At 33.8% G+C, this 12,294-nt stretch overlaps 1 protein-coding gene across 2 annotated transcripts in view; it reads right to left on the bottom strand.

The window, feature by feature from the left end:
* Window positions 1-12,294, bottom strand: part of EXOC6 (exocyst complex component 6) — a 167,726-nt gene that overhangs the window by 123,262 nt on the left and 32,170 nt on the right. For both annotated transcript variants that reach the window (XM_025042301.1, XM_025042300.1), the window contains exons 2-5: window positions 5,271-5,442; window positions 3,966-4,013; window positions 3,786-3,876; window positions 1,065-1,110 (exon numbers count right to left, since the gene is read on the bottom strand). In XM_025042301.1, coding sequence (XP_024898069.1) covers window positions 1,065-1,110; window positions 3,786-3,876; window positions 3,966-4,013; window positions 5,271-5,442 — 357 coding nt within the window. The remainder of the gene's footprint in view (window positions 1-1,064; window positions 1,111-3,785; window positions 3,877-3,965; window positions 4,014-5,270; window positions 5,443-12,294) is intronic.

Raw genomic sequence — 12,294 nt, forward strand, 5'->3', positions numbered from 1 at the left:
CTTTGACAAAGGAACACTTCTACTTTATAGAAGAAATGCCACCCAAACAATGTTAAAGGAATGACAGAATTATAAAAATCACTGTTTGGTAACACCAATACAATAACTGATTAAAGCAAGAATCCTAAAAAAACTGGGAGAAAGGTTGTTAGGAAATGGGACTCAAAATATCACCCTACAGATTACTTATTAATTGCAAAGAAAGGTACCCATTCCTTTCACCAAATGATGAGGTTTAGCATAGCGCAGAGACCACCTGACAGTATATGCCTTCTGATGTCATAGCATCAGATGTACACGATATCACTTATGTCATACTCTTGCCAAAAAAATTTAATCTGAATCTAATCATGAAAAAAATGATTAAATCCAAAATGCCCTTGTCTATAAGACAACTGATCTGGACTCCTTCATGAAAAACAAAGAAAAGTGGGAAGACTATTCTAGATTAAAAGGTCAGAAATTATATACCAACCAATGTTTTAGGGAGGAAAAGAAGATACAAAACATTTTGGGGAGAGCTGGGGAAATATAAATATTAGATGACTGTATAATTAAAAAAAAAATACATACTGCCCCAAACTGGAAAATAGAGAATAACAAAAGTTAGTTATTTAAAGACATAAATGTAAATATCAAAATAATCTCTTAAAAGAGGTAAAAGTTTTTGCCCCTAGGAAGGAAGGATGGTAAATGGTAAGTGTAAATGCCTGTTTTTTGCAACAAAGACATAGAACCATTATTTAGATCTTTAAAAATGAGAATTTGTAACTCTGATAGAAAAAAGAATATATTAAAATATATACATAAAATAAAATTGAGAATAGTTTATGGTTCAAGTATTAAAAAGGGAAAAAATCATTCTACTAATTAGTATAAATTGGTAAAGCCTAATAAAATTCAATATGCAGCACTATAAAGCACTTTAAGTATAGATGTGTATATACTGTATTGTGATAAAGTAGTTATTAAGAACTAAGGAAATCATTAGTTCCCTTTTCCAAATATGCCTTTAGTAATAAAAAAAAGATTATTAAAAACAATTAAGAAAGAAACCAACTCACCTTTTTGCATTCATCTGTTCTTTTAGCTTACTGTACATTTCCAGCACTGCATTAAAAAATATAACTTATTTTTAGCTTTCGAAATGAAAAAAATTTTTTGAGAGATGAACATAATTATGGAAAGGAACAGCAGATTATAAACTCATTAATTTTCTCTATACTTTGATTTAGGCTTACATTTTTAAATAAAATTTTATACTTCAAGTAAATAAAAACATTTAAATGTCTATATATGTTGAACATTATATTATATATCAACACATTATATTGAACGTGGAACATTTGTGTATGCTGACACCTATAATTTAGACATTCACCTACTAACAAATAGCCTATTCAGAAACTTACTAATATATTATCTCTCCTCTGCAATGGAATTGGAAGTTTGGACTTTAGTTATTTGAGAGAGAAAGTTGGGTGGCAGTGAGATTGATTTCGACTTTACATAACAAATAACACAACTGTGTTTTAGTTCACTAAACAAAATTTACAACAAATCCACAAAAAAGAAAAACTTCAAAAGCTTGCAGCAGACACTGAATTATAATAAAGGCATAAATAAATATAACAAAGCATCTTTGTTTTATCATTTCTATCAAAGGTTTGGAAATGCAATTATTCAATAACACTATTATAAACTTTAGCAAGAGGACACAATGCCATCAAAAAGGTTTTAATGCAACTATTTAAGTTAACCATTCATCCTTAGTAGAATTTCAAAGTATAAAGTGAATGATTAAATTATTATTGCCTCATCAAGCCAGCTCACATTTTCCTAGACCAAAGATACAGACAACACTTTTTGCTAGATTTACTATAGTTTTATGGCTACCCTCAGGGGTCTTCAAGTTTACAAAAGATATCATTTACTTGTCTGAAAACCATAAAAACTGCAAGGATGGCTAGAGTGAACCAGTCCTAATTCTGTGTATCACTATCACAGCCCCTATATCAGTAATATTTCTCACATTTTCCAACCAAAACATTAGAGTGAACACAAACCTGAGAAAGAGTATAAAACTTCTACAAGTATAAACTTGCTTTAAAGTCTCCTGTTTTATCTCAATTCTTGAAATTTTCACATCTACCTTATAGTAGTCCTATAGTTTTTATACAGAAATAATGTTTTCCTCAAATATAATCAAGGAAAACTAATGTACTAGGAAAGTGCATTGTTTATTCTGTGACCTCTTATATCCTCTCATATTCATAATCTGAGGAGGTAAGCAACTGTACAGTAATTGATGGCTTATCTTTATTCATACTGATTATAAGATCCTTCAAAGCTAGAATTATGTCATTTTCAACTTTATATTTCCAATATCTACCATAATTCCTGACACAAAAAAGTATTTATAAGAGGATAATTTGGTAGAAGGATAGATGGAGGAAAGGAAGAAGTTCTGGATGTGGCTATTAGTAATACAATGTTTAAATTACATTAACTCAGACTTCCTCTCCAGCATTGAAAGCAAAGACAGTAACAGTACCAACAATCTAACCTCTACTTCCCTTTATTACTCTATTTCAAATAGCCCACCGGGTGAATAAGGTGAATTCAGCTTCTTTCTTATTCCATCAGTACCTAATATTTTAGGCTATTTCCATTCAGGGACAAAGCATTCAAACTTAGAAACTGTCTTCATGGCTACTTCAGTGTATCTGATGGTAGCAAAGAGGTATTATTAAACTTTACTATAGGTTTCTCAACCCTGAAACCTAATATAATGAACTGACATTTTATTTACTCAAAGTTAATATGCAGATATCCCTGGTCCATCAATGATTAAACTGAGTAGAATTTCAATGATTCTATTAAAAAAAAAAAAAAAGGCTATTCTCACAAGTCAGAAAACTAATTTTTAGCTAACAAGATCTGCTGACAGTTTTAAGATATAATTTGTATTCTAAACTAAATATATATTATATGATTATTATATACGAAGCATGTCATTCTATTCCCCTGGATGTGGAGGTTTGGATTCCTCCCTAAAAAATAAGTTTAAAAATGGGACACAGAGATAGATTTAGCTTACTCTATTAAGAAAAAGATGACATACCCTTGCTTCCTTTTGTTTGAACAGGATACATCCAGGTAAAGAAAATACTGGTTAGTTTCTTCAGAATTTATTTGATGTCCCAGTAATATTTGAGCCCTAACAGAAAGACCAAAAACTCAGAAACCTAAAATCTCAGTCTTTCCAAAATACAGGAAGAAAGGTAAAACCTAAGAAGGGAGAAGACCTAGCACTTTTAGGTGTTTTCCTACCTTATTAGCAAAATGAGACTATGACCAAAGCAAAACCAACCTGCTTAAGGGTCAAATATAAAACAGTGGAAAATTAGAGGTAAAAATCTAGGCAAATTAGGAAAAGACATGAAAATGTAATCTAAAGACACTCTCCCCATGGGAAAGTATTCTGAGGAAAAACAAAGTTGGGGGTGGGGACAGAAATCCTGGACAAAGGACAAACTAGGCAGAAAGGAAACAGAAAGGTCAAGGCTGATCTAGGAGACGGATGTGACAGATCATCAAATGGGCTTTATAATATAGGAAAACAATGAAACTTCAGAGAATAAAGTGGAAAGGAAGGATAACCATGGGCTTTTGAAAGGCAATCATCAAATATCTGTAATGCCATAATAAATAACGACTATGCATTATCATTAAATTATAATTTTACCAAGCCAAATGTTATATTATCAACAAGTTTAACTCACCTGGAAGGCATAACTGCAATTTCTCTACTACAGTTGTAATATTCCTCTGCTGAATTCTACATCGAATAATATCTTCTGTTTGGACTATCACCTTAGAGAAAAAGAAATGTTCATATTTTTAAACCAAACAGTTAAATTGTATCCACAGACTGGTACACAAAAAATGTATCATTTTCTCACCTCCTTTCCAGCATCTTGAAATCTTCGGTTCGTATCAGTAACTTGTACCTTAAAAATAATTTCACCTTAGTTAGACAAATATGCATAAAACTGCCCTGATGTAACTGCTCACCCTTGTAATCAGATCATGCTTCATGAGAAACTTAGAACAAAGAAATGCAAATTCAAATTAACTCTACAGCTTGAACTTGAACTTTTGATTGAAAAGGGCTTTTAACTTCAATTACTTATGACAGTTCTTTTTAACAGATTCTGTGGCAAACTTCTCAAATTTACTCAAGATTTTTGAACTTTACTTGCTTCTCTAAGTCTGTCAAACAATTCAAATCACTGACCCAATTGACCACTGGTCCCTTTTTGATAACTTCAATGAGGTCTATGTGCCATTCATTGTCTGTAGGAAATGGTGATTGCATTTTACGGTAATTAAACATTCATACTTTGCTGAATGCAAACACTGGGTGGTTGATTAACATCAAACACGGAAATCTCAATCCACAGCAACATTTTAATGCTGCAGGTGCAGGAAAAGCTCAACCTCAAATTTTCCCACATATTAAGTGACTCATTAGGTCATCATAGTAAGGAAGCACATTCTGGTTTATTAAAAATCTCATTAATTTCTGAACAAAGATGCTCAGTGACCTCATTGATGCTGTATTTGGTCTCTCGTTATCTGAACATCCTTTATATAATGGTTTTCTAATCATAACCTTTGGTAAACCAGGGTCATTCTGTCTGCTAAGGTCTCCAAATGTAAAGAAAGATAAATAGGACAATTCTTAAAACTAAATATTTTGTATTCTGACTGAACAAATCCAGGTCTCATTTAATAAATGTTTTTGCTGTGTGGCAGAAAATGTAGACCAACTTTAAGAGAATTACACATTGCTATTAAACTTCAAAATAGTTTCAATATTACTAAACAACTTCAAGAACACAATCATATATAGTATGTTTTTAAAGGTGTTTAGAGGATAGTTTTTTATCAATATTGTATAATTGTCATTTAAAAATTTCTAAAACTGCAAATGAGGCCTTTCATTGTAAGAAGTTTTTTAGTTCATTTCCCTGCATGGAAAGAAATCCTAAGTCAATGCATTGCTAGCTTTATCAAAAAAGGGATTACTCCTGTCATTAGCATGACAACTGTGTTAATAAAGCATAAAGAGCACTCCCAAATATATATGAATTCACTTCTTAAAAGTAGTACGTTTAATAATGATTTGTACATATGCACTATAAACTAATACTTGAATAATTTAATGATAGTAAGGATAAGCAGAATTTTAACATGTTTCTTACCTTCAGTTTTTCTGCATCAGTCCTTACTTTAAGGAGTTCTGTAATAGCATCTACAAAACCCTGATGATGAAAATTACACATCTTTTCAATTTCCTTGTCATGATTACGGATACAAGCATCTAATTTTTCCATAAATTTCTTGTGTGCATTTGGTTGGTCATCATACACAGACCTGTATGTATATAAAAAGAAAGCTAACATTAATTTCCTAGTTCACCAAAATTTATTCTTTATTAAGCTTAATCTTTGCAACAGCAAGTATCTTAAAATTAAATCTCTGAACAGATAAACTGGATTGGTAGTACTGTAATTAGTAGAAATAATTTGAGTGAAAATATTAATTTCTTTTTGAACATGTTAATATTAAAACCACAAGCCCTCTAGATATATCACTGGGCATCTGGAAATAAAGGTATGAGGCTCAGGAGAGGAGTCTTTAACATACTAATGCTCAAAAAACAATCAATAAGTGAATGATTAAGGAATGAAACAACAGAGTTCTGATTTCTACAGCATTTACTGTTATCATAATTTATTCTAAGTGCTTTATATAGTAACCCTTTAATCTTCACAAGAAGCTTATATTACAGGTATTGTTATTGTCCTTGCTTTACAGATAAGTGACAGATGATGTAACTGTCACAAATTCCACAACTAGCAATTGAGAGCTGGGATACTAATCATGGTAGTCTGGCTCCAGAGTTCATATTCTGAAGTATAAGGCCATATTGCAGTCACCACAATGTTCTCTAAATATGGCATACACATTCCTACTGTATCTTAGCTCATGTTGTCTCCATATAGAGGGCACCCTCCCCCTACCACCATGCAGGGAAGGATTAACCTTGCCCAAAGAAAGGTTTGGCCCTTGCCCCCAGATCCTGGGAGGTAAGCCTTTGGAATGTCCTGCCTGATAGATGTCTTTGTTTCCTTTGGGGCCTTGAGCAATGCCAAACAGTCTACGCTAACAATGTGATTTACAGTGGGTGGGGACCTTGGGCCATAGTATCAGCTCTAGAGGGACTGGAGACTAAGGTCAGCAACACAGGCAGTCAGCCGTGTCTATGTGACCAACCACAGAAAATATTCTGGACACCATGGCAGGGGTAAGTTTCCCTGGTTGGCAATACTCCGTAAGTGTTGACATACATCCTGGCTAGAAATAAGTGGTGTCCAGATGACTCCACTGGGAATAAACAACTGGATGCTACTGCCTGGAACTCTCCTAGACTCTGCCTTATAAGGCTTTTCCTGTTGTGAATTGTAATCTGTATCCTTTTGCTGTTACAAACAGTAACTGTGAGTATAACAGCTGTGCTAAATTCTGTGAATCCTCCTAGTGAATTACTGAACCTAAGGGTAGTCGTGGTGTCCTCCCAAAAATGCACGCCCCCATCTGCTGCCCATTGTTTGAGGTTCAGTTCAGGTCCCATTTCCTCCAATAGGCCTTTGTCAATCACTTCCATGCCAAGTAAACTTTTAATCTGCAGGACAGGTAAATTTATAGTCCTTTCTACCCATTTTGACATGTGTGTATATATGTATATATATGTGACTTTATATACCTATATATATGACTTTACATTACAATTTAAATGTTTCAATTATATGCCATATATTTTGTTTCTCCACATAGACCATAAGCTCCCAGAAGGTAGCCATTATGACTTAAGTGTTTAATGATTACCTAATATAATACTAGAGAGGGCAGTATCGGATAGAATTATTAAGTAATTGGGCCATTAAGAGCTGAGCTAGAACTAGGCTCTGATCTTGGACAGCATCTTTTCTACTTATACTACTATCTCAATCTCATCTAGCCTTGGAGTTTAAATTTCAGAAACACGCTAACACCTAACATATATATTTCTAGCCCTGACCTCACCTCTGAAATCAAAACTCATATGTCTCTCCAATTGGATATCTGAGAAGCACAGCAAATCCAACTCTATCTTTACTACCTCCATTGGTATCACCCTTGGACTAAGCCATAGATACATCTTACCTAGATTATTGCCAAATACTTCCTAATCAGTCTCCTTGATTCTGCCCTTGCCCCCTTCAGTCTGTCCTGAACACAATAGACAGAATGATTACATTGAAATAGTAATTGAATCCCATGTCTCTCTTCTGCTCAAAACCCTATTTTTCTTACAGCAGCCCATAGAGCTCTACATGATTTTGCCCAATGTTATCTCGCTGACCTTATTTCCTACTTATTCACCACTTTACTTATTCCATGCCAGCAACACTGGCCTCCTAGTGGTTCCTGAAGCACACCAAGCACATTCCTGTCCTATGCTGTGCCCATACAGTCTTCTCTACCTGGATCACGTTTCTCACATGTAGCTGCCTTCTTCACCTCCTTTAGGTCTGTTACCCCCTTCTTGACGAGGCCCTTTCTAGCTACAATATCTACATTATAAACACACACACACACACACACACACACACACACACACACACACACTCTTCTCTTTTCTGCTTTATTTTCTCTCCTTTATTTTCTAAAATAAAGGAGTTACTTTGTCACTGCATCTTACCACTGTAGAATATACTCTCTATTTCACACTTTATATTCTGGCTTCCCCTACTGGAATGTAAGCTGCATTAGGCCACAGAATGTTTATTTTGTTCCCTGTTGTATATCCAGCCCTAGAACAGTGCCCGTCAGAGAGCAGATGCTCGATAAACAACTGATGAATAAATGGGTATATAGATGGAATCAGAAAGGATATTATTAGCTGTTTGACCTCTGGTAAACTACCTGACTTCTCTAAATTTCAATTCTTTCAACAATAAAATAGGGATAAAAAAACAGTATCTACATCAGTGCTATAAGGATTAAATTAGTAAACATATGAAAAGTTCTTAGCACAATAACTTGACATGCTGTACATAGTGCACAATATACACTGACTACTACCATAGTATGCACTTAAGAGACAACCAAATCCTTGTTAAACGAGTTAACTCCGCTGAATAACTGAGTACTTGCTACAAATACCGTATATGGCTAACACTCAATTATCCATGCTAAAGGAGCTGACTACTCCCAACACCTGCCATTTGTATAGGGCCTTTTGCATTTTTTACATCTAATGCTTCTTTTATTTCTTATACCACACCTGAGAAAGTATCACTGCTCCCTTTTCACAAATGAGGAAAAGGCACAGAAATGGTAAATGACTTGCTCAATGTAACCTAGTTAGTAACTAAGGCAGTACTAGAATTCCTACCTGTGCTTTTCCTACAATTAAAACATATAACGAAAACTCTTAAACAAACAACATTATTCCAAAGAAAAATCTACATGCAAGAGGAAGTTTATCTAATTGACTTTGGTATACCATAAACAAAATTTTATTTCATTAATTATGAGCAAGTATTACATCCTTTAAGTAATATATATGTGCTTCTAAGATTTTTTTTAACATATTTTAATATTTATCTGGCTCTTAAAATACCAGGTAGTGAACAGAACATACCAAAGAACTGGCTTTTTTTTTTTTCTCTCTCTAGAACAGTTGTAACACTGTAGCAAAAATCTAGCAAGAGATTTCAGGACTGCCCTACTACAGTGTTCCTCCAAAGAAGGGTTTGACTGTTTGTGAATGCAAAGACAATACTGTTAACTATTTTAAAAATAATAGTAACAGATCCAGTTTTTCCCCAGAGTGGCCATGAACAAGTAGAACCAGGTGTCATAAATGCGGCCAGCTGAGCCAGAGTTCCTGGCCCACTTCAAGGAACGAGTAGGCTACAGGGAAGGCCCCACACTGCAGAAACCAAGACGTGAAACCTAGGCGTGCCAGATCCATTTTTAGGCGTAAGGAAGGCAGCCACTTGCTCTGGGTGGTACAGTGGAAGGACCCAAGGAGCTTGGATCCTAATGGCACACCTCCAGGAACTACTGCACCAAATTCTGGAAGTGCTAAATGAGAAAAAAACAACACCCTCTTACTTAAGCCTCTGTCAGGTTTCTGTTACATACAAACTAAACAAGACAGTGGTCAAATGTACTTGTATAGAAACCTCCAAGTGTATTTCTGATGATTCCTTAGGATGAAATGATGGGAGTAGAATTACTGGATCAAAGTATTTGAATATTGTTTATCTTTAATCTTTAGAAATATTTTCCCAGTTTTATTGAGAAATAATTGATATACATCATTGTATAAGTTTAAGGTATAGAGCATAATGCTTTGATTTACATTATTGTGAATGAAAAGTATGTGAACATTTTTAAAGTTTTTAATGCTTACTTCCAAATTGCTTTCTAGAGGGGTTTTTACTGTTTTGTTCATTTACAATCTACAAGAGCTCACTTCACTTCATCCATGATAACAGTTCACCAGCCATAGGCTGGTACCAGCTATTTCATTGTTGTCAATTTGATGTATTGAAAATAGTGTCTAATAGTTAAACTTAATTGGCATTTTCTTTGATTTTTGAGGGGGGCTAAACTGTTTTTCATATGTTAACAACCATTTTGTATTTTTTTAATTAACTTTTTGTTCGTTTTTCCATTAGTATAGTCATATTCTTACTAATTTGTAAATTATGTAATCTATCAGTCTTCTGTTGTTCTGTTTTCCAAACTCTGTATCAGATAATCACCTATCCATCCTTTGGTGTGTTTTTCCAATTTATTCTCCAGTTTTAAAAATGAGAGTACTATTGTTTTATAGTATTTCAAGATTCTGACAGTGGATCTACTATAGCAAGTGAACGCCTCTTTTTCTATCAATGTTATTAATATGGATAAAAACAATATCAGAACATACGCAATACCCACCCTCCATGAACAGAAACCAAAGCCTGAAATGGGTGAATTATTCTCATTCCATGCCTTTTGCTGGTAAAAATAGAACCATAAGTCTCAACAAAGGAAATAAAAATAACATTAAACAATCAGTACTATTAATGTCTACCTATTACTAAGTCTTAGTCTCTCCTGACCCTTGATAACCATTTGCTTTTCCACACATGAGTACAGCTGCACCCAAAACTGATACACCCACTTGTCATCTACAATCCCTATCAATGGGAGCACTCTGAGCAGAGTATGCAGAACTAAAGAAGTAAAGATGAGGAACATTCTAAACTGCAGAAATAAATTGCATTTAAAGAAAATGCTTAAGGATCAGGCAAGTTCCAGAATCCAAAATTCATCAAAAGATAGAATGCTGGCCCTGGAAAGGACACTAGAGAGTTCAGAGTTCTGACTTTCTCAATTTAACAGACCTAGCAAAAATCTAAAATCCAGCATGCAAGCACTCAAAATGGAATTAATCACTAAATGTGGTTGATTTAACCCTTTACCCACTCTGATAAAAATATTAAAAATAACTAGTCTAAAAATTTGCTAATAAAGTCAATAATAAATAGCTGACTGAATAGAAAGAGGCAAAAAAGGAGAAAGGGTGACTATGTATAAGAACACTTATAAAGCAAAGAGAATAAAGCAAAAGCAACTCTAAAAAAAGCAGGAATTCAATCTCTTCTCTGAAGGGATCTATGTATAACTATAGAGATAATTTGGAGAGACAGCTGAGGGAGAAGATATGGAAAAAAGCAGAGAAATATGCACTCCCTGTCAACAATTCTCCACAGTGACTTCAGTGATTGAAAAGGAGTCGCCTCTGCTGTTACTGGCTTAATGTGGTGAAGATTAAAAAAAACAAAAAACAGTAAACACAACCAAGTACTCACTATTAAGTGCTTTACATTCCTTATCTCATTAATATTCACTATAGTTTTATGATGTACATTCTGTTAGCATCCCAATTTACAAATGTAGTTTATGAAGATTAAGACTTCAAATCTAAAGTCACACAGTAGTAGGGCCTAGATTTTTAACCCCAGGTCTACCTGACTCCAAAGCCAGTGCTCTTAACCATTATGTTATATAGACTTTCCAATCAGAAATGGTGATAAACAGCAGGGAACGCAAAGAAATTACTGGCATAGCAACTAACCAGATCACCTTTGAAGATCAACAATTGAGAATGACTCAATAGGGAATCCCTGATGTGCACTGTTGCACCCATCAGGTGAAATCATCCAGTGGACAGAAAAAGAGGATGAGAACTAAGGCATAGCTAATTGTTAGGCAGTATTAAATTACAAATGCAACGAAATAAGGAAGAACAAAATATGTAATATATAAAATTGAAAGCTTTGTACTCATCTGACTTCAGCTAAAGGGAATCTGAAAAATCTATTTTTCTTTTTTCTTTTCTTTTGTCTTGGAATGATAATCAATATTCTCTGAAATTTTGATTTGCATGTTAAGAAAGGAAATATCATTCATTGCTATTCATTCTTTGAACCCTAAGTTGGTTAACAGTTGTACCTTTCTAATTAATATACTAATGTTCCAGATACACTACTGTTCTAAATTTTCAAGCAATACACAATTTTAATGAAAATAATTTTCTTCTTTCAAAATGTTCCCCAGAGTTTTCTGTTTATTGTCAAGTCTAATCATGTTCCTATAAATAAATACACATAGATATATGACAGAACCAGAAAGAGTAGACATTAGAAAGTTGGTAAATTTTCCACTATCCCACAAACACTCATACAGCTTAGTGCTCCATATACAGATAATGACTTCAATATAAGAATTTAGTCATCCCTTGCAAAAGCTTAGCACAAGAAAATCTTACTTCTGGCAAAATATATTGCTAATCAGACCAAAAAACATGCAGATGCAAAATCAACTTAAAAGAAGAGATAACTTTAAAATTTCATATGAATAGAAAACAAGGATTATACTACACTAAAGACTTACATATTTTAATTCTGGCAACTAAGAATGCATAAAAACAAAGTATACGTCTTAAAAGCATAGCTAAAACAATTTTTAAGTACAAATATATTAATTATATCTAATCTTCCACATCCAAAGCAAAGTATTGAAATATGAGTTATCACACAGTGTGTGATCATCTGATGTCAGTCTTACAGAATTTAAACAAGTAAATGATCTTTCAGAAAGCCTTCTTGAAGTCTATGT

This window comes from Pteropus alecto, unplaced genomic scaffold (assembly GCF_000325575.1).
Source record: "Pteropus alecto unplaced genomic scaffold, ASM32557v1 scaffold88, whole genome shotgun sequence".
In the NCBI taxonomy this organism is placed as follows: Eukaryota; Metazoa; Chordata; class Mammalia; order Chiroptera; family Pteropodidae; genus Pteropus; species Pteropus alecto.